This window comes from Remersonia thermophila, chromosome 7 (genome assembly GCF_042764415.1).
Source record: "Remersonia thermophila strain ATCC 22073 chromosome 7, whole genome shotgun sequence".
NCBI lineage: Eukaryota > Fungi > Ascomycota > Sordariomycetes > Sordariales > Chaetomiaceae > Remersonia > Remersonia thermophila.
Genome location: NC_092223.1, coordinates 1038754 through 1059459, shown reverse-complemented (window position 1 = coordinate 1059459; position 20706 = coordinate 1038754). Strand labels below are relative to the sequence as shown.

General features: G+C 59.5%; 5 protein-coding genes across 5 annotated transcripts; 2 read left to right on the top strand and 3 right to left on the bottom strand.

Moving 5' to 3' along the window:
• Positions 1-1135: 1135 nt before the first annotated feature.
• On the bottom strand, positions 1136-2271 carry VTJ83DRAFT_7255 (uncharacterized protein; the record flags this gene model as incomplete). Its single annotated transcript, XM_071014057.1, has 3 exons — positions 1136-1472; positions 1573-1633; positions 1704-2271. The coding sequence occupies 3 exons, from the start codon at positions 2269-2271 to the stop codon at positions 1136-1138; spliced, it is 966 nt and encodes a 321-aa protein (XP_070863472.1).
• A 691-nt stretch (positions 2272-2962) lies between these two features.
• Positions 2963-4964, top strand: VTJ83DRAFT_7254 (uncharacterized protein; the record flags this gene model as incomplete). The annotated part of the gene is made up of 4 exons (XM_071014056.1): positions 2963-2997; positions 3048-3305; positions 3356-4816; positions 4871-4964. 4 exons carry the CDS (start codon positions 2963-2965, stop codon positions 4962-4964), a joined length of 1848 nt encoding a protein of 615 aa, XP_070863471.1.
• A 660-nt stretch (positions 4965-5624) lies between these two features.
• Positions 5625-7250, top strand: VTJ83DRAFT_7253 (uncharacterized protein; the record flags this gene model as incomplete). Its single annotated transcript, XM_071014055.1, has 3 exons — positions 5625-5780; positions 5855-6052; positions 6114-7250. 3 exons carry the CDS (start codon positions 5625-5627, stop codon positions 7248-7250), a joined length of 1491 nt encoding a protein of 496 aa, XP_070863470.1.
• Positions 7251-9346: 2096 nt separating this feature from the next.
• On the bottom strand, positions 9347-11185 carry VTJ83DRAFT_7252 (uncharacterized protein; the record flags this gene model as incomplete). The annotated part of the gene is made up of 3 exons (XM_071014054.1): positions 9347-9353; positions 9434-9735; positions 9938-11185. 3 exons carry the CDS (start codon positions 11183-11185, stop codon positions 9347-9349), a joined length of 1557 nt encoding a protein of 518 aa, XP_070863469.1.
• Positions 11186-13124: 1939 nt separating this feature from the next.
• On the bottom strand, positions 13125-20182 carry VTJ83DRAFT_7251 (uncharacterized protein; the record flags this gene model as incomplete). The annotated part of the gene is made up of 4 exons (XM_071014053.1): positions 13125-14293; positions 14461-14668; positions 14731-18366; positions 19586-20182. 4 exons carry the CDS (start codon positions 20180-20182, stop codon positions 13125-13127), a joined length of 5610 nt encoding a protein of 1869 aa, XP_070863468.1.
• Between the last annotated feature and the right edge of the window lie 524 nt (positions 20183-20706).

The window sequence follows — 20706 nt, the reverse complement described above, 5'->3', positions numbered from 1 at the left end:
AGTTGCTATGCTTGATGCGCCCTGTATGTAAAACCAATCTACGAGCAATATACAAGCAAGCATGTACGGCCACCCGCTTGAGCGTCTGCTCCGTACAAACCCAGCCTCCAAAAGTTACCAGGCAGCAAGCATTCCGGTCCTTGGGGAAATTGCAGCTGAATACCCCGTGCCATCGCATACGGGTACCAGACGCCGTCAGCAGCGAACCGAGCCGGCCGTTGCTCACGTCAACTTCATGCTAATCCTCGTGCGATGCATTACCAGTGCAACGTCGCAGTAGGATCTGCCTGAGCGCACCACCGTCGTCGTCGCAACCGTCGCGTCACGCGAGCGAACCGGAAGACGCTTTGCAATGGTCCTTCACACCTCGGTGAGCGTCCCCGGAGTGATGCCCGATTCGCCCGCCTGCCGCGAGCGACGGTTGGACTTGTGTGATCGCGTGGTTGCGTCGGGTATTTCTTCCGGGCGCCGAGCTTTGACCTCATGTGACGCTCCTGTGCGTGCACGTGTCGAACATGACGACTACTATACGTATTCCCTGTTCAGCCGCGGCACTCATTCGCTCACATTCGATCGGAGGGTGAAAAACGGTGAACAGCCGTCGTATGGGATCAAGATCCGCGAATGTGGACATCTCTCTTGCGACTCAACTTCTGCAGACGCTGAGGAGAAGGGGAAGATAGAGCCTCTGCGCCCGAGCCGGTCGCGGATGCTGGGATCATGGGGGCACCCGTAACACATAACTCTCCCCGATCAATACTGAGCTCCTCCTTGTTTTTATAGGTCGGGGAGTGTAGAACCTCCCATGGTCGCTGGGGGCCGCCGGTCAGGCTGGTTCAAAAGGTAAGCTGCGGAAGCCCTCAACTCTCCTGAGAAGTTCTGCTATCGTGACGGTTCGGTTTCAAGACCAATCATGTATCACGAAGGTTGAGGTGGCGTCTGTAGATGACGCCCACTCATCACGACAGAGAAGAGCATGCGAGACTCGAACCACCCTAGGGATCCATGCTCATGCAAAGATTAGGTGCCGTAACTATTGTCCTATCCGTTAACGAACCACAACGTTTGTCCTGTTTCCCCATCCCTAAAGAAGTTTTAAAACAGGGAACATCCTGCCAGCATCCCCTCGCGGCAATTAACAGTCCAGCCCGTAAGCCTCTTTCGCCGTCCCTCCCCAGAGCATCGCCTGGTCCTCCTCACTCAGGCCGGCCAAGTCGCACACCATCTCGACGACACGGTGCCACTTGCCCCAGGCGTCGTCGCCCACACCATCCGCGCACAGGGGCCAATCGCTGCCAAACATAAGCCGACGTGGGCCAAAGGCTGCCACCACGACGGCCAACCACTGGAGGATAGCTGAGAAGATATCCTCGGCGGAGCGAGACTTGAGACGCTCGGGCAGCTCCGAGAAGCACCCACTCAGCTTCAGGTAGGTCTTGGTGGACTTGCCCAGGGTGAACATGGCCGAGCGCCTTGACGCTTCAATTAGCATTTCGTTTTTTCCTGGCATAGGTGCGGAGAGGAGGACAGAGAGAGAAAAGAAGAACAAGAAGAAGAGAGAGTAAAACGTACCACGCGAGGAAGGACGGGTCAGCCTGGTTGATGACGGTCAAGTCGGGCTTGCCCAGATGGTCTACGCAGGTCGGTATGTTAGTCACATCATTCGCTCACTCCCAAACACATCCCGGGCGCAACACACTCACCAAGAACAAACACAACCTCCTCCCCTTCCGCAACCCCTTCATGCGCCCTCCCCACCATCTCCACCACCTCCTCCAGCTGTGCTCTGCCGCCGCGTTCGAGGGCCACCTCAACCACAAACCCTTTCCTTCCGAGCAGCTTCAGCCCCTCCACAAGCTCCTCTTCCAACGCCGCGCCCCGAGCGGCCTTGTCGCCGCCGCGGAGCAGGTACCGGAAGCCGCGCACGCGTTTCCACGCCTCCGAACCGGCCTCCTTTTCGGCCTGGGCGAGATACTCCTCGAGCTTGGCGGGACCGGAGAGGAAGGGGGCAGAGGGGACGAGGGCTAGGACCTTCGGTGCCGAGCTGGCGGTTGCTGCGGCAGCCGCCTGGGACATAGACGCCAGCTCCCGCAAGGGCTCGTCATCGTTGGGGTGGTCAGATCCGATGAGGATGACGCCTGCGAGGGGGTGAAGGGAAGAGGAGGAGGAGGAGGTGGTGGTGGTGGTATGGTACTCGGCAAGGGAGGGAGACTCGGAGGTGGAGGAGGAAGGGAGGTGGACGTGGGAGTCGATGAGGAGAGGGGAGGGCATTGTGATGGTGGGATCGAGTCTGGGAGCAGAGCGGGAAGAGAATGGCGTGGCGGGCTTCGCTGAACGGTACCACCAGGTTCAAAGAAAAGACTAGAGTTTGTGATTCTGCTAAGGTACCTAGGCGTACCGTGTACCTGGATGTGAACCCGAACTTAAGTTGCCCAAACACTTGGGCAAAGTACCATTGGGGGCTCAACGAGGCCCCTCACCGACATAGCGGGGAAGACTGCATGCTCCACCAATGGCCTTGGACGACGTGGGAGAGAGTTGGGCCGTTACTCCAGTTTCTGGACTTTGGGTTTGGATGGGAAGGGCTATGAAGATATTCCACGGTGATGCCTGAGACCAGAGATCGCAACTTCATATTCGAAGACTCGAGTCGGGAGGAAGTGCTTGTCTCTGGGAAGCTCTGAAGGGCTCCAGACCTCTGTCTCAGCGTCTAAGGGGAGGGTGGGGTATCACACAGTGTTGGTTCTATACCCACTGTACGCGCCCCCATTAAATCACCTTTTTGCCCCTCGACGCGCTTTGCGCGATTCCCAGCGCGACTGCTCAACTCGCTGCAGCCTGAGCCGGCCGATCGCTCTTCCAAACACCAACGTCAACTTCATCCTTCCTCCCCGACCACTCCCCCATTCCATCCGATCAACCATACATACATTCATTCACACACCCACCCACCACGATCGAGATGGCAGAGCAGCATATCACCCAGGGTTTCATAGAGTAAGTTCGTCGATCCGTCGGTTGAACTCGCATCCCTCTGACCGGCTCAGAACCGTCTTCAGCGACCCGCAGCGCGCGACCTTGGCATATCCCGTCCCCGTGCTGCAGTGCCTGCACATCAAGCACCTCGAGAACAAGACCGGAAACCCCGGCTTGGAGCGGTACCGCATCGTCCTCAGCGACATCCGCAACTTCGTGCAGTGCATGCTAGCCACCCAGGCGAACCATGTCATGCACAACAACCAGCTGCAGCGGGGCTCCATCGTCCGTCTGCGTCAATACCAAGCCCAATCGGTGAAGGGCAAGAAGTATGTTGAGGAGCTTCCTGCGAAGAAGAGCTGCTGCTGACAGACTCGAGCCTCATGATGGTCCTGGACCTCGAGGTCATCGAATCCCTGGGCACCCCGGAGAAGATCGGCGACCCTAAGCCCGTCGACGGCGTCGGCGCCGAGCGGCAGAACACGGTCATCGGCGGTGCCGGATTCTACGGCACCAAGAACGAACCGGCCCAGGAGACGAAGCCGGCGGTAGCCAGGCAACCTCAAGGGCCGAGCCGCCCGGTGGGTGGCTTGGGCGGGGGCGGTGGCGGCAGGGGCAGCTCGCTGGCGAGCACGATATATCCCATCGAGGCGGTCTCGCCGTTCGCCACAAAGTGGACCATCAAGGCACGCGTGACGAGCAAGTCGGAGATACGGCACTGGCACAAGCAGAACGGCGAGGGAAAGCTCTTCAGCTTCAACCTGCTCGACGAGACGAGCGAGATCCGGGCGACGGCCTTCAACAACGAGGTGGACAAGTTCTACGATCTGATTCAGGAGGGCTCCGTCTACTACATCTCGACGCCGTGCAGGGTCTCGATGGCCAAGAAGCAGTTCAGCAACCTACCCAACGATTACGAGCTCATGCTGGAGAGCGGCACCGTCATCGAGAAGGCCGAGGACCAGAGCTCGGTGCCGCAGGTGCGCTACAACTTTTGCAACCTGCGGGACCTGAACGAGGTGGAGAAGGACGCGACGGTCGACGTCATCGGCGTCGTGAAGAATGTGGCCGATGTGGAGCGCATCACGTCCAAGACGACGCAGAAGGAGTACGAGAAGCGCGAGTTGACCCTGGTCGACGATACGGGCTACTCGGTGCGCGTCGCCATCTGGGGCCGCACGGCCACCGAATTTGATGCCGCTCCAGAGTCCGTCTTGGCCTTCAAGGGCACCCGCGTCGGCGAGTTTAGCGGCACCAAAACGCTGTCGCTGCTGTCGTCGGGCACCATGACCGTCGATCCGGACATCCCCGAGGCCCACAAGATCAAGGGCTGGTACGAGGCGGACGGCCGCAACAGCGAATTTGTCACCCACAAGACAGGGTCGCTCGGCGCTAGCACGGGCCGTCGCGACGAGCCCAAGACGGCCGCCCAAGTCAAGGAGGCAACCTTGGGCATCGACGAGATGCAATACTTCACCGTGAAGGCCACCATTGTGTTCCTGAAGCAGGAAAACTATGCATACCCCGCCTGTTTGAATCCCGAATGCAACAAGAAGGTGATTGACATGGGCGACGGCTGGAAGTGCGAAAAGTGCAACGTCACGCACGACCGGCCGCGGTGGCGCTACATTTTGCTCATGGGCGTCTGCGACCACACAGGCCACCTGCAGCTCAACGCCTTTGACGACTCGGCGCGCACCATCCTGGGCCACACGGCTGACGAGCTGAAGGAGCTGGAGGAGCGCAACGAAAGAGTTGCTAGCGTGTTTGAGGCGGCCAGCTGCCGCAAGTGGGAGTTCCGGTGCCGCGCCAAGATGGAGATGTACAATGACCAAGCTAGGTACGTCCTTTGATTTGCCCTGTCGGAGCCGCGCCTCCTGCTGACAGCATCCAGGATGCGGTATAACGTGATGAATGTCACGCCGATCAATTACGCAGCGGAAGGTCACAAGCTGGCCGAGATGATCAAGCAGCTGGGCGGGTGGTGAGAGAGGCATGGGGGACTCATGTGGAGGTAACATGGCGGAGGACTGAAACAACGCTGGCTGATGTTTGTCTATATTACTTTCTTCTGCTAGGCATGATGATATTCTTAGAATGGGACTCGGTACAGGAACGGTTTGTGATGAACTGCTTGGCGATGCGCTGCGTATATATATATATATGCCGGGCCCAGCTTGATGGACTCTTTTTCGCCCCTTCATTGTGTTGCGAAAGGGGGAGGGTGGATGTCAACAAACGGACAGGGTTGCCGAGCATGTGGGGGCAGCAGGCGGCAGCCTTGTGGGGCAACTGGGGCAGGCCAGATCGCGGGGCGGAAGCTCCCAGGCGGAACTCTCTCTACCTAGAACCTCCAACCTCAGGTACCTTGCATCCCAACGCAACAAACACACTCCCCGTCCAGCAGCCGGCCTGGCATTCTTCTTGTCCAGAAGCCACCCAAGCATTCCGCGGAAATCAAGCCGGCAGTTTTGTACTCCTCCGTCGAACCGGCGACCAAGCCACAACCACGCCCGCAAGAGACTGCCCAGGTGCCGTCATAGCGGAGCGTCACAACCGACGCCACATTTGGCCGTTTCACCACCTCCGCCGGCCTCGTCGACCGAACATAGACGACTGCTTCCCCCGGCGGTCCCGGATCGTTTCCGATGGATCAGCTCGCCACGCTGCTCCTCGGCTTCCCGCCGGCCGGCGGGTTTGCCAGCTTGGAGGACTACCACTCTCAGGCCAAATCCCATCACCAGTCACTCGATAAGCTGGCCAGCACATCAAACTTCCGACAATCCGCCGCCAACCTTCTTGAAGTGCGCCGGATCCCTTGTTCCCATTATTCTGTCTGGTCTTGAAAGCCCATTCGGCTGACCTTGGCTCCGTTCAGCACGTCGACCCCGCCGTGAACTCCATGTCCTACCTCGCCTTGCTGAATACCGCCATCAACACCGGGAGCGCGCCGTTACCCGACCTTTTGGCCAAGGCTTCCGTCTTTCTCTGCACCTTTGACCCCCAACAGACTCGCTACTCTGGCAAGGCCCTGTCAAGCCTGCTCGAATGGGCCCTTAGCGGGACCTCATTTCCTGTAAGCAGCAGCAGCAGCAGCAGAAATCCCTCCCGCCGTGCTGTCGTTAATGCCAGCCTAGGCCTCCGTCGCAGTTGATGTCGTCGCGACCGCCCTCCTCCGACTCGACCCGATGGGTTCGGTGCTCACATCTCACCACGTCGCCCTCGCCAAGCTCGCATTGGACACGGACAACATCATCCCGGCCCTCCCACTCCTCGACAAGAGCATCGTCTCGTACCCCGGAATCAAGAGCACCCAGGACCCACGGCCGCTCTGCAGCCCCGACCTGCCGCCTGCGGCGTACATAGCGATCGAGACGGGCCTGACAAAGTCGTTGACCAGCACCGATGTGCTCCAGTACGACCTCATCCGTGGATTGTGCTACATCCAATTAAAAGACTGGCACAAGGCCCACGACGCGCTCGAGCACGTTGTTACCTATCCCGCCCGCGATAACCACTCCTGCAGCAAGATCATGGTGGAGGCGCACAACAAGTGGCTTCTCGTCGGCCTGCTGCGGACCGGCAAGACCCCAGAACTGCCTCCCACCACGGCCCCGGGGGCGCAGAAGGCGTTTACCACCCTGGGGAAACCGTACCATGCCATTGCCAAAGCCTTCGAGGACGGCTCCGCCGCGGCCCTCCGCACCGAGTTCGAGACCATCGGCCCCGCCTTCTTCAGCGAAGAGAACAATCTGACACTGGTCCATCTCGTCCTGCAGCACTTCCAGCGCTGGCAGATCCTCAACCTGCGCCATGTTTACACGGCCGTCTCGCTCGAGCAGATCCGCCAGCGCACCCACAACGCCATGACCGCCGCCCCGCTAGCTACGGAGGAAGAGGTCGAGCAGCTTCTGCGCCAGATGATGGAGGACGGCATGCTGCGCGGCGTGGTGGAGCGGCCCGCAGACGGGCCGGCGTATCTGCGTTTTCTGGACGACGATGAGGGGGGGCCAACCGACGGTGGCGGGCTGTCGGAAGCGGAGTTTGCACGCCGCATGCAGGCCGCCGCCGAACGGCTGCGCGAGCTGGCGCCTCTTGTTCGGGCGACGAGCGACCGCCTTGGTAGCTCGAGGGAGTACATCAAGTACGTCGTGGAGCAGCAGAAGAGGGATCTGGATGGGCGCGGAAGGGCCGGGGCCATGGACGATGCGACGCCGTTTATGAGCCAGATCGAAGACGAAGATCTTATGACGGGCGTCGTGACGGGGTATTAGAGCTTCTACGGTGTTCAGGGAGTCACAGGGAAGGGAATCGCAAGCGCTGCATTGTAGGCTGTTATGGATAAGAAGGGTTGCTTTGAGGAGAGAGGAGGGGGTAAGGAGCCGATTGCAGTGCGACGGTAGAGAGGGACGGAGTGCAAGCAGGGCTAGACTTTGAAATGGGCCACCGGGCTTTTGCAGAAGGCTTGTTCCTTAAGGACAGCTGGCGCGGCGAGGAGTAGTCCGCGCATGAAGCATCCAATGATGGCATATGACATGAATTGATGGTTATTACAGAAAGAACCCCCATGGGCAGTCACGGATCTGCTGGCACCTTGAACAACAAGACACGCTGAGTAGCAAGCTCTCTCGTTGCTAGATATCCCGGCGGCTTGGTGACCACAGGAGATGGACGAACCGCATAGAACACCTCGTTGTCTCTATCTCTTCCATCTATTTCCCTTTTCTTCCCGCTTCTGGTGACCCGAACAGTCTCATTGGGGGGTCTTCGTTGTAGCTCATACACAGTCTCCAGCCCAATCACCATCTCGTGGATTCGGGCGACAGCTTTTCCAAAGCTGTCCAAGCTCTATCAAACATGGGTGATGACGAAGAGGCCAAGAGCAGGACAAGAAGAACGGCCGGCACGACGTCTAACTACACCGGTTGCTGGAGGGGAGTCGTTAGATATCCATTCGAATGTGGCTGAATGGATGATGATGATGATGATGATGATGATGATGAATAGGACATAGGGAAGAATACAAAACAAAGATATTATGAAAGCAAAAAAAAAAAGAAAGAAAAAGGAAAAAAAGGAAAAAAAAAGGAAAAAAGAAAAAGAAAAGAAAAGGATGAAATAAAGTACAGCATATGTGCCTCTGCTCACCGACCCGATTCCACTCAACCCAAATTAAACTAACCACAAGTCTCGCGAGCCTACTGCCCTTCTGTCATTGCTGTCTCGCCCTGATCAGTTTTGTTTGTTGCCTCGTGATGCTTTCTTACCGCTTGCGTACACCCGGCTGTGTTCTTTTCTGTGTTCTTGCTCTTGTCTCCTTCTGTTGGTCCCGCGCTCTACGAGTTGTTGTGGAGTTGTTGTTGTTGTTGTTGCTGCTGCTGCTGCTGCTGCTGCTGCTGGGTATGTTGGTGATGGTGATACGGAGCCGGTGGTTGTGATGAGGGGGATGGAGAGGATAACATCGACGATGCGGCGTAGGGGTTGGGGATCTCGCGAGCCAGATTGTTTCTGGTGGGGATGCTGCTCCTGATGGCTGAGCAGTCGCTGCCTATGAAGGTGGCTGTGGTAGTGGTGTTGCTGCTGTTGTTTCCGCTGACGGTGCCGGGTGGGTAGCGCACCGGCGGCGCGATAGGCCCGTATGGAGATGGCGAGCCGGCTGGGGGAGCGGCCATTGCGGATGGAGTTGGCGCCGCGGTGATGGTGTTTGTGGCTGTTGCCGTCAGGGCTGTGGGAGACGGGGCGGGGAGGGACTGATGGTGGGTGTTGGTAAAGGGGAAGGCTGGTGGTATACCCATGACGGGGGAGTCGGTTAGTTCCTGTTGGCCGTTTTCTCTGACCAGAAGAGAGATGAACATGACACTCACAAAAGCTACAAGCAGAAAGCATCGCTTCCCCAACGGTCCTCCCTCCCATCTGTACCTGCGTCTGCGCCTGGGTTTGCGTCTCCGAAACCCCCCGCACCCCGCCACCTCCCCCGGGGCCACCGAGACAGTTCCAAGGCCACTCACGAGTCCCCGTGCTTGGAGGTCTGTCGCTGCTTTGGCCGCCATTGTGGTGGTTTGCAGGACGCAAGGTCTGCTGGTGCTGGCCTGAAAAATAATAGCCATTGTGAGCAGCCGTGGAGAGCATGGTGCTCGTCGAGGCGGCGCTGGATGAAGCCTGGTAGCCTGAGGATGGATGAAGAGACTGGCGGTCACAAGTTCCATCGAGGTGGGTGGGCGGTTGCAGTTGTTGCCGGCGCTGAGCTGCTCCGTTGTTCCGCCAGGATGCGGTTACGGCGAGTGATGGGGGAGCATTGCTCCAGCGCGAGACCGAAAGGCGATTGGCGTTGAGGGGTGTTATACTCAAGCTCGGACTCAAGCTAGCTCGGTTAACGCCTGTGTTGTTCGTGGTCCTGACGCCAAAGTTAGTGTTGCTGCTGCCGTTGTTCAAAGCTTTTCCAGCCCAGGCAGTGTACCTCTCCATTGGGGTTGTAGGCTCGGGGAGGACCGGCCGGGCCGTATCGGGTCCCCGAGCAGAGGCCACGCGGTTCTGGGCGTTCTGCGCTGTCATACGGGCGAGTTCGCCCTGGCGCCGCTTCCACCACACTGGGTATCCCAGGAAGAGCCCTAGCTGATGCTGGGTGGCCTTGTCGGTCGGCATCTCATGCTTGTACTTGCAGCCCTGCTGCGTGAAGGCGCACACTCCCTCGTGGACCCATTTGTCACAGTAGATCTTGGCGCGCTTGGGGCCGCTGGCGGGGGTTCCTGAGATGTTGGACTACGGGAGTTGAGGGGTCAGCGGATGAGCAGAGGAGCCGTGATGGTGGAAGACTGGAAAATAGACTCATCGCAGCATTGCCGGTCATCGAAGCACCAGGATCACCCCAGCAGAGATCCCGAAGGTAAGAATCCAATGGAAAAGGCGCATACGCGTGGAGAGGAAGGAGAAATAACTGAAAAAGAGAAAAAAAAAGGCTCACCACAGTTGTAAGAGTCTGCGAGTTGCTTGACCTGCCATCAGGTCCAACCCCCGTCGGGATGGGCAGCGGCACGAGGCGGTCGTCGGCAGGCTCGCTTGCGGGGATTCCCTGCAGTTGGTACGGGAGCATATCGACTGGTACAAGGCGAGTGCGTGAGCCATCAGCACGCACGAAGCAGTATCCCAGAGTGTTGGCCGTGATGGTCACCGTGAAGGAGGTGCTGCCGGTCACAGTTTCGGCGTTGGATCCAGGCCTGGGTCCAGGACTGGGATCGTTGGCGCTCCCCTGGCTGACGTTGATGAAAACAAGAGGGCTGCTATTGCTGTTTTCAACGTTGCTATTGCCGCTGTTGTCCCTGTTCCTGTCTCCATCCTTGTCCTTATCCACGGCCGTGGTGTTCTGCATATTCCTGGCTTCGTCTCGGATCTGGGCCACCTCTTGCGCGGGAGGCGAGGCGAGAGAAGCAGTGGCAGATGGGTGATTGATGTTCCTCGTGGCGTCTGTGCTACCACCACGCTCTTGAGAGGTCGCGGAGACAGGTGTTGACAGAGACTCAGGGGTCGGCGGAGGCACAGGAATTCCTTGATCGAAGCCGGCGGCGGGACCCGAGCTGGTGATTGGAGCTATCCGAGGACTTCGAGTGGGCGTGTAGATGACCGATGACTGTTTTATGGACTGCGGGTGGGCTGACGAAGACACTAGCATGAACGAAGCGTGGTTTGGGTTGGACAGGGGCGTGGCCAAGGCTGAAGAGGCGAGGTTGCTTCTACGCGCAGAGTCAAGCCAGTTGTCCGAAGGGATGGAACGGCACGTGGGATCGAGGCGTGAGAACTGCTTGAAGACGGCCGTCTGAACCTGGCGATAGGGTTGGTAGCTGTCGTCAGAGGGCGAGGCGGTCGAGTTGGCATTGTCGCTCGTTCTTCCTTCGGTGCTGTCATCCTGTGCTCCTCCGTCGTCCATCAAGGCCCTCAGCTCGGCGTAGTATCCGGTCAGGTTCTGGAGGGTTTCTTGGGGCTGAAAGCCGGGAGTCCGAGGCTTCCTGTGCCAGGGAGACGGCAGGGAAGTTGTCATCATTTCGGAAGTCCGAGGGGGAGCTGGCGAGCTGGGCAAGCTGTTGTTCGAGAAAGGGGGGGCCGGCCCCTCAAGACCCGAGCTGGCGGAAGAAACGGTGCTAGTCTTGCTGTGTTCTCTAGGAGCAGAGCATGTTGTGGGTTGGCTTGTCTCAGAAACCGCCATGACGTGATGCATGTAGATGCAAAGGCTGCCAGAATAGAAGGGTGGCGTGACGGGTAGCTGAGAGGGAGGGAGAGAGAAGACTGACACGGGATCCGAGGAGCGTTGAAGGCAACCCTTCCGCCGGGACGTCACAGGCTGGGCGGGAGAGGTGCAAACGGACGAGGTGGACCAAGCAGCGCTTCGACTGTAGGCCTATGTTGCTGTCCGCCCATAGGCCAGGGGTAGTCGTCCACCAAAACAGTGCCGTGAGGCTGTGGAAATCCGTTGGCCGCGATGGTTGGCAGAGAGAACGGCACAGGGTGCTATAGCCTCGACGACAGGCAGTGCGACAAGGCGGATACTAGAACAGGCGGTGGAAAGGCGTGGAGCCGGTGTTACGGCAGCAGAACAGCGTGTAGTCGGTTGGGTGGTCTCGCGTGTCTCGGCGTCTCGAAGAGCAGGGCTGGGGGTAGTGTAGCGTGAGGTGCAACATGAAGAGAGCCCTGGCAGACAGGCGACTAGAGGGTGGTATTGCGAGAGGTCTGGTGTTTATCACCAAAGATTGCCCGGCTAGGATAGAATAGCAGGTGCTCGAGATGGTGTGTGAGCCGGTGATGATCCAAATACATCATCCATCCCAGAGCTATGGAGAGCGCCCTGTCTATCTCCTTTTTAAACACCCAACTTCCAGTGGGTTACTTGTCACGGACCATCCCCCAAAGACCGCAACCCTTACCGCCTTGTTCTCCCCTTTTTGTTCCATCCATTTCTCTTCACCAACCGGCGTAGCTCCGTTGCAAACACCGGGCCCTGGGCAAAGGAGCCCAACCCCAGGATAAGGTTCCCTGCATCCCAGCCGGCTGCTTGCATCCCAACAACAGCAGCAACAACCACCACGACAACAAGGCCAGCCGGCAAAAACAAGGGATATCCCGCAACAAAAGAGGTTCCGCGCAGATCAAAAAGATTTGCCAGCAGTCCCCACCAGGGTTCGCCCTGAGGCCTGCATGTCTTGGACGCAACAAATAGCTGCCGGCCCGAGCAAAGACAGAGCAAGCAAGACGGGTAACCACGTGCAACCCGGGCGGATAAGGGTACATGCGAGGCAGAGCTGTTTGGGGCGATGCAGATTAGAAAGTCAGGAAGGAAAAAAAAAAAGACTCACCGCAGAGCTCACTTGGTGTTTCAGAGGCACCGAGACAGGGGCTCACTGGGCGAAGCGAGACAGAACAGGACCTCAGCTGCTGGCAAGTAAATAAACATGGCCTGTCACTCCTCCTCTCTTGAGCATCAACGGGAGGCTGTATCCGTTGGGGGGGCAGCACGTATGTACCCACCTCGGCCCATCTACCGTGTCTGCTTCGCTGCTGTTTGGTCCCCGTCAGGGAATGCAGGGCTTGCTTGGTTGTCGTCTGCCCACTGGCTTTCGCTTGATGTTTTGTTCCAATCCACCCTCTGGCTCACCATTCACTCTGCTGAATTATGATAGGGGATTGGGTCTTGTGCCCAGCCGGTACATTACAGATCTACACATGTCCCAAGTCTACAGGTAAGTAACTAGCATGTACAACCACCCCCCCCCCCCCCCCCCTCACCCCTTATACTCTGCACATCAACCCGCTTTCCCCCGGATCGGACCGCCAACGCCATTCCGTCCCAACCACTCCCATGTCCATGCCCATGTGTCGAAAGAGTAGAGGCAGAAACAAGCCAAATAACCGCTGCTATCATATAAACATCCCTGCCGATCCATTTCCCTGATCTTCATCCCCTCCCAGCCCAAACCCCATGCAATGCCATGCAATGCCCGTGCAACGAAATGCAGCCGTGCTTCCAGAAAGAAAGAAAGAAAAACAATCACCCAGTCAACCGCTAAACCGATGTCCCTTCCCTAGGTACGTACGTGCTGGCTGACCGGACCATGCGGAGAGACCTCGCCGTCTTTCTCTCTCTCTCTGTCTCTCTCTCTTCTTCATCTTCTCCCCTTCTCCCTCTCCAACCTCTCACCCTTCACCTTCCTCAGCTGTTCCAAGATCCTCTCGTACTTCCTCCTCCTCTCCCTCTCCCGTGGCGAGGGGTCGTCGGGCGCGACGCCGGGCATCCTGCGCAGGCCGTCCAGCGCCAGCCTAAGATGCACTTCAGACTGCATCTCTGGGCAGGGCCACTTGGCGGGGTGGTGATAGGAGCAGACCAGGCAGAGCTCCTGGAGCGGCGAGGGGTCCGAGGTGGTGGCGGCGATGGTGCTGGCGCCGGGAAGGGCCAGGTCCACGGTCGTCGTTGCGGTGGAAGAAGAGCCGGGAGGCGCCGGGGCGGGCGCGGGCGTGGTGACCAAGACTGCACCCGATGCGTCCGCCCCCATGTTGGCCATTCGGGCCGCCGGGGCCGCCGGGGCTGCCAGGACGGTTTGCTGCCGTGTCGGGGGTCTCAGCGATGGAAGAACGGCCCCCAGCGGTGCGACCGTCGGCGGCGAAATCACCTGAGGGGCGACTCCCGCGCCTGTCGCAGACGGAATCTGTGACGGAATAAGCTGACCTGGCGGGGGCGGCGGAATGAACAGACCCATGGGAGGGTTATGAGCGAGGAGAGGAAGGTGGGCCATGACGCCTGGCGCCACCGTCCGGTGTCCAGGCTGGCTGGATAGAGAAACAGGAACGCCAAAGGCTCCAGGATTGCTAGGAAGAGGCACAGCACCAGCAGGGAGGGGCTGAACAGGCATTCCCAGAGCCGGAACGATGACACTGGTGCGGAGGCCGTCGCCTGTTACATCTGTGGGAAACCAGACCATGCCGTTGGGCATGACTCCTCCTGGCGAGACGTTGGGCTGGAAACCGGCGAGGGGTTGGCTGGGTTGTGCGCCATTGACGGCGGCTATCACCCTTGGTCCTGGTCCTGCTCCTGCACCAGCTCCCGCTGATCCAGCGGGAGTTTGCTTGGGCGGCTTCGGCGGATTCTTCCTAGGCCTGCTTCGCGACCTAGGGCCGGCTTGCGTGGGGGGTTGGCCGGGCGGCGCTGGGGTGCTGCTGGCCGGGCCTTCTTGGCCTTTGGCGGGCTTGCCTTCGCGGGAGGACGGGCGGGAGGACGGGCGGGAAGAGGGTCGGGGCTTTTTGTTGGCGGCCGGCTCTGCCTTATCCTGCTTGACATCTGTTTTGGCTGGTGTAAGTGACTTGTTTTTGACCATGGCTGGCGCGCGCGTTTTCGCATCGATGGCATGCTGGGGGTGGGAATGCTCTTGGAACGTGTTCAAAGTGCCGCTAGCCCTCGGCGTCGCGGGCTGGCCGACGACGTAGGAGCATGCGTCTTGTTCGTACCTTGGCTTGCCTTGCTCTGCTGCTGGGACGCCCTTCTGCTCGGTACGAAATCGCCATTAGCGATGTTATCGCCCAATCCGGCCTCGCTCGAGTCGGCGTCGCTGTCGCCGCCCACAAAGTCGCCGTCCACGTCATCGTGGTCGCTTTCGTGTTTGTCGTGCTGGTCGTCAAACTCGAACCGCGGCCGTGCGTAGTTGGCGTTTTCCACCTGTCGCAGCAGTTAGCAGGAGAACAGAAAAAACCGAGACGCGCAGCTGGGAAGAAGCCTACCCCGCGACGACGCGCGCCGCGGCCGAGCTGCTGCATGTTGCGCTCGGCCTCCTTCCGGGCCTCCTCGGCGCGCTGCTGCAGAATCTGGTCCCAGACGCTCAGGCTCATGCTATGCTCCGTCTCCGGGAGATCCTCCGCAAGGCCGCCCTCGTCGTTCTCCCAGATGCGAGCGTAAGCAAAAGCCGACTCGGCCGACTTGTTCTCATCCGTCCTCGTCTCCTCCATGGCCGACCGATCCAGGAGCTTGTCGACGGCGGCGGAATCGTAGGTGATGGCGTCCTTCTTCTTGCCCTCGCCAAACAGAGCAGCCGCGCCGTGCTTGAGGACCGACTCGACGTCGTTGGGCGCGTCCTCGTCGTTGTCCATGGTTTCGATCAGCAAGTGGTCGAGGGCGAGCTTCTTCCGGCCGATCTGGAGGATCTTCTCCTCGACCGAGTCGACCGTCATGAGCTGGAAGCAGAGGACCTTCTTCTTCTGGCCGATGCGGTGGGCGCGGGAGAGCGCTTGGATGTCTTGGTGCGGGTTCCAATCCGGATCGAGGATGATGACGGTATCGGCCGTGTACAGGTTGATGCCGACGCCGCCGGCGCGCGTGGACAGGAGCATGGCAAAGAGATCCGAGTTGGGCGCGTTGAAGGCGTCGATCTTCTTTTGCTTTTCCATGGAGGACTGGCTGCCGTCCAGGCGCCCGTGCTTGATGCCCATGCCGGCGAGGAAGTCCTCGAGGATGGTGAGCTGGTCGAGGAACTGGCTGAAAATCAGCACCCGGTGGCCGCGCTCCTGGAGCTTGGGGAGCATGATCTCCAAGAACATGAGCTTGCTCGAGGCCTCAATCAGGTTCCGGCGGGCCACGTCGGGCGGCACGTTGCGGTCCTCGATGGCTTGGCTGTAGATGAAGGGATGGCACAGGCACTTGCGGAGCTGCATCAGGATGTTGCTCAAGCTGCCGCGCTCGCTCGGCTTCATCTTGTTCTGCACAAAGACGGACCGGATGAGCTCCGGGTTCCGCTCCATGATGGACTTGCACAGCCGCTCCTGCAGGACGGTCATGCTGACGGGCACGATGATCTGGGCCATGGGCGGCAGGAAGGTGAGCACCTCGGCCTTGGTACGTCGCAGGAAGTACGGCCGGATGAGGTTGTGCAGGTCCGGCAGGTTCTCCGAGGTGATGTTTGCGAACTGCTCGTCGAGCTTCTCCGCGTTCATGGCCGGGTCGATGAACTGCAAGAGGTTGAACAGCTCGCGCTTGTTGTTCTGGAGGGGGGTGCCGGTAAGGAGCAGCTTGAAGGGGACGCGCAGTTGGCTCAGCTCGCGGTAGAGAGCGTTTCCGTCGTTCTTGAGCGCCTGGGCCTCGTCAACGACCAGGCCCGCCCACTTGATGTTCCCCAGCTGTTTTCGCGTCAAAGGGTCCTTGGCCGAGTCGTACGACATGATCACCACGTGCGCCTTCAGATCTTTGGCGCCGCTCGGGAAGAGCTCGTAGTTGAGAGCCAGCGTCTGCGACACGCGGCCGCCGTAGTAGGCCACCACGCGCAGGTCGGGAGCCCACTTCTTGATCTCGCGGCGCCAGTTGGCGCAGGTGGCGTTGGGCACGACGACGAGGAACGGCCAGATCCGCGGCATCTCCTGGATGAACGACGACAACACCGCGACGACCTGGACGGTTTTGCCGAGGCCCATTTCGTCGGCGAGGATGACGCTGCGCTCCACGCGGTAGTTGTAGAGGATCCAGTTGACGCCGCTGAGCTGGTACTCCATGAGCTTGCCGCGCTGGAGGCCCTTTGGCTGCTCCTTGAGCTCGACGAAAGGCTTGCCGCGGAACTCTTCGATGCGCTCGCGCATGACCTTGGGAGGCTCGGATTTGAAGTGGCGCCCGTTGAGGAACTCGCGGTACGCCTCGCAGAAGGCATCGTAAATCGGGCCGGCATCCGGGTCGGGGGGAGTGTCCCAAACGGCATCATCGTACCCCAGGCCCTCGAACTTGACGTAGATGCGGATGACGGAGAAGATGCGGCTCAAGTCATCCTCGAAGCGTTCTTGGACCGGCTTGGCGCGGTATTTTTTCTCGTCTTGCGCCGACCGCGGGGCGAAATGAACGTCCAGGAGGATGTCGGGCGTGATCCAAGAGTCGTGGATGGCCTCTTTTTCGGTCCAACGAAGAAGCGAGTCCACGTTTTGCGGGCCTGTGTTCTCCTCGGAGGCATCGCCAAAGGTACGCTTGATGAAGGAAAGGCGCACGGAGCTGGTCACGACGCCGTAGAGCCAGGCGCCGGGCACCCAGAGGCAGTGATTATAGGACTTGCCCTCCCACTTTACGAGGTACTCGAGTTCGTCCTCGGCGAAGCTGGTGATGCTAAGACCCTCCTTGCCCTTGTAGGCGCTGCTGTTGGCGGGCCGCCAGGCCACAATCTTGTCGACCTTGTCCTCTTCGGTTTCCTGGCACATCTTGCAGGCCCACGTGATCTGGTACTCGTCGCGGCGGTGCTTGCGCAGGTTGAGAGGGTCGTCGATGGCCGGGTCGCGCTGCTTGGTGGGGTGCGGAAGATGCTCGTAGTGCCACGCGCGGCGGCAGCGCGCACAACGGAACAAGACGTTGTCCGGGTTGTTGATGAGCCTGGGATCGACGGGGGTGATGGGGTCCACGCCGCCGTTCTCGTTCCGAAGAGCCTCCTCCTGCTTGGGCGTCTTGCGCTCCGAGAAGGGCGCGCAGGAGCGGTTCTTGGTGTGGCAGCCGCCGCAGGTATCGTGATTTGGGGCACGCTCATCCTTCTTCTTGTATGTGCAGAGGCAGAAGCGGCACTGCAGGACGAACGAATCGTCCGCCACCTTGGTCACGCGGTGATCCCGCGTGCTCCGGATGCCGATGCATGCCTTGTGGTACGAATTGGAGCAGCCCTGGCAGGGGATCAGGGCGCCTTTGTTGTTGTCCTTGCCGTTGCCGCACGTATCGCAAACCGGCCGATGAGCTTGTCCAAAGTCGTCGGGCACGGGCTGGAAGATTTCGCGTACACCAACAACCTTCGGCGCCGCTGAAGGTTTCGTCGCATCGACGTAGTGGATGTCGTCGTCGTCGTCGTCGTCGTCATTATCATCATCCTCCTCAATGCCAGCATACCTGTCGGCGAGATTGCGCGTGTTTTTGTTGGCGCGCGCGGAACGGCGGCGGGAAACCTCGAACTCGATGTCCGAGCCGTTGGTGGTGGAGCGGCGGCGTGAGCGACGCAGCTGCGCGGTTTTCCGCCGGAGTCGCGTCCCCCGGGATCGCCCTCGTGTCTTGACAATGTCAGACTGCACAAAATAGCCGGGGTCGTCATCCTCGGCGTCCGAAGCTTGGAGTTCGTCCCTGTCGTCATAACTGCCACGCGACACTCTGGAACGCAGCCGCTGAGCGCGCGAGGGCTCTCCCTCGCTAGAAAAGGGCTGCGAGGTTGCTCGAGTCGCCAGGCGGGTGCTGCGGCGGCTGCCGCCAGGCTCCAGGAAGGCATCCATAGGGCCTGACTTGGGGCGACGACCGCGATCGGCCTGGAGTTCGTCCTCGGCCGAGTCTTCGTCCGCATCGACGGAGCTGACGTAGTCCTCATCGTGGCGCTTTCTCTTTCTTGTGCCGAAACGGTTGGCATCATCGTCCTCGTCGTCCTGAGCATGCCATGTCAGCGAGCCGAAGCAGAAACAGGGTGGGAAAGAAACCGAATAGCTGAGAAACAATGGCAACACTGCAAAAAAAAAAAAAAAGAAAAACAAAAAAAAAAAAGAAAAGAGAAAAAAAAAGACAAGGGGAGGCAGAAACGCCATGTTCCTGGCAGGGGGTTCTCATCGATCTCATCGGCCGGCCGACCGATCAACCCGACGATGTAAGAGGTCTGCGACCAGCAGTGCGAGGTGACCAAAATCCACCGCCTGCTCTTACCAGTTCGCTGGCGGGGGAGGACGAGTCGTCACTAGCCGACTCCGGGTCTGCGCTGGCAGACTGCCCGCCACTGGTAGGGCGCACCACGATGCGGATTCGCTTCGGGTTGGCGGGTTGCGCCATGCTGCGAGTGAAGACCATGATGCGGGCGGCCAACCGTTGCCAGAGCCGTCGTTGACCGAACCGACCGACTGACTAGCGGTAGACTTGCCAGACCTGCCACTGGGCAGTAAGGCGGGGGAGAAAGGGAACTGCAAAATGTAGCAGAGGATGTAATGAACAGGGAACGGAGAGGGTTTCCGTAAAAGGTACCGAGAAAGCAACACGTCTTGGAAGTTGTGTGGTTTGCAGCTCGGAGACCGCGTTGAGAAGCAGAAGAAGAGGAACAAGTGGGAGGGGGTTGTGGAAGGGAGCAGAAAAGGAAGAAATGCAGCAGGTAGAAGAGGAATGGTGATAAATGTTGGGGGCTGGCGAGTTTCGAAGAAGACGAGATTTCGTGGGGTGATGAAGTAAACAAACAAAAGAAGGGTTGAGAAAGGAGAGGGCACAACGCCTTGGCCGTAGGGAAGAATTGTTTTCCCGGCTGCTCGAGATGTGCGACTGGCGAGTCGCCGAGGGGCACATGTCCCCCCAGAGACCAGGAAGAAGCTCGAGGGACGGAAGCCCGGCGACTGAGTCGGCCAGGTGCCCGTCCCGGCCGCACAGGAGAATGGCCATCGTCCTCCGGGCAGCGGTCCCGTACTCGGCAGCCCGCCAGTCCACCCGCAGTCCCCCCCGGAGCCGAGTAGGGAGTTCCCCAAACACAGCCATCACCTCGTCGACACCTCTCACGCAGCACCGGGGGCGCCTTGCGCTCCTCCCAGCACCACCGCCGCATCTCCAAACCAAAAAAGAAGAGACACAGCAACGCCAATCCAGTCCATTCTGGACCCCACGCTCACTACTCACCCCATGCCGTCGCCTCCGCGAGCGGCCCTCGGTTTCCGAATAGGACTCGTCCACCTCGACCTGTCTGTATTCCGCCCTCTGCTCCGGCGACAGCCATGGCAGGCACACCTCGATCTCTATAAGCGTAGGCGGAGGGTTCGGCCTGGCGCTGGCCGCCGCATCGCTATCGATGACGTTGACTTGAGCATCGAACCCGGTCTTGGCATTGCGCTCAGCCTGGGACGCAGACGTCTCGTCGTCCCTCATGCCACCCATGGGCACATCCTCGTCCTCTGGTAGTTCGATTGTCGGCAGCACTTGGTCTTGGCTTTCGGTCTGGTCCTCGCTTGGCGGGGCATGGCGCTGTTGTCTCGTCTCGCTCAGGGCGGCCAGGGACTCTCGCGCCATGCCGTTCAGCGCCAACGGGCGAGGCCCGCCGGCCTTGCTGTTGCGGCCATGGCTGGAGCTGTCGCCGACGGATCCCTCCTCCGCTTCCTCGTCGTCGTCTTCGTCACTAAGATCCGACTGGAAAGTAAACGGCGCCGGCTCGAGCTCCGAGTCCCCAGCCAGGAGGCTGCCGGCCTCGGGGGCCATGACGCTGGGAAGCGTGGCCATCATGGCTGAAGATTGCGGATTCGCCAGTTCCCTGTCCTAGCTGGGTCGCATGGTTTCCGAATCGCATTGGACGCTGAGAAGGTTGAGCCAATCGGGGTATGGAAAAGAAAAGGACGGCGCCTAGACATACACCACGGGCGGTTGGAGATACGAACAACCGGAGACGCGACGTCGTGAAAGTGCACGCGTCTGCCAACTCCCGGACTCAATTAACACTGTACGGGACCAGGGTTGAACGTGTCCGACGTGGGGCAAATGCCCCACTGGGATCGCAGGGGTCAGGGTTGATGCAGATGGTCCAAGACTTTTTTTTTTCCTTTTTCGGTCTCACACACAGTTTTCATGGCTTTGTCGATGCTCAACATCGACCTCCACTCTGCTCAGCTACACAGTACACCAGCCAACGCTTGGTGCTGTGACATAGAGATGTTCTGTTGCTGCTTCTGATGTCAAGTCAATCATCACAGTCTTCTAGTCTCATTCTACATACTTCGTTTCCCGAGTTCATGGTCGCATCCCTAGAGACA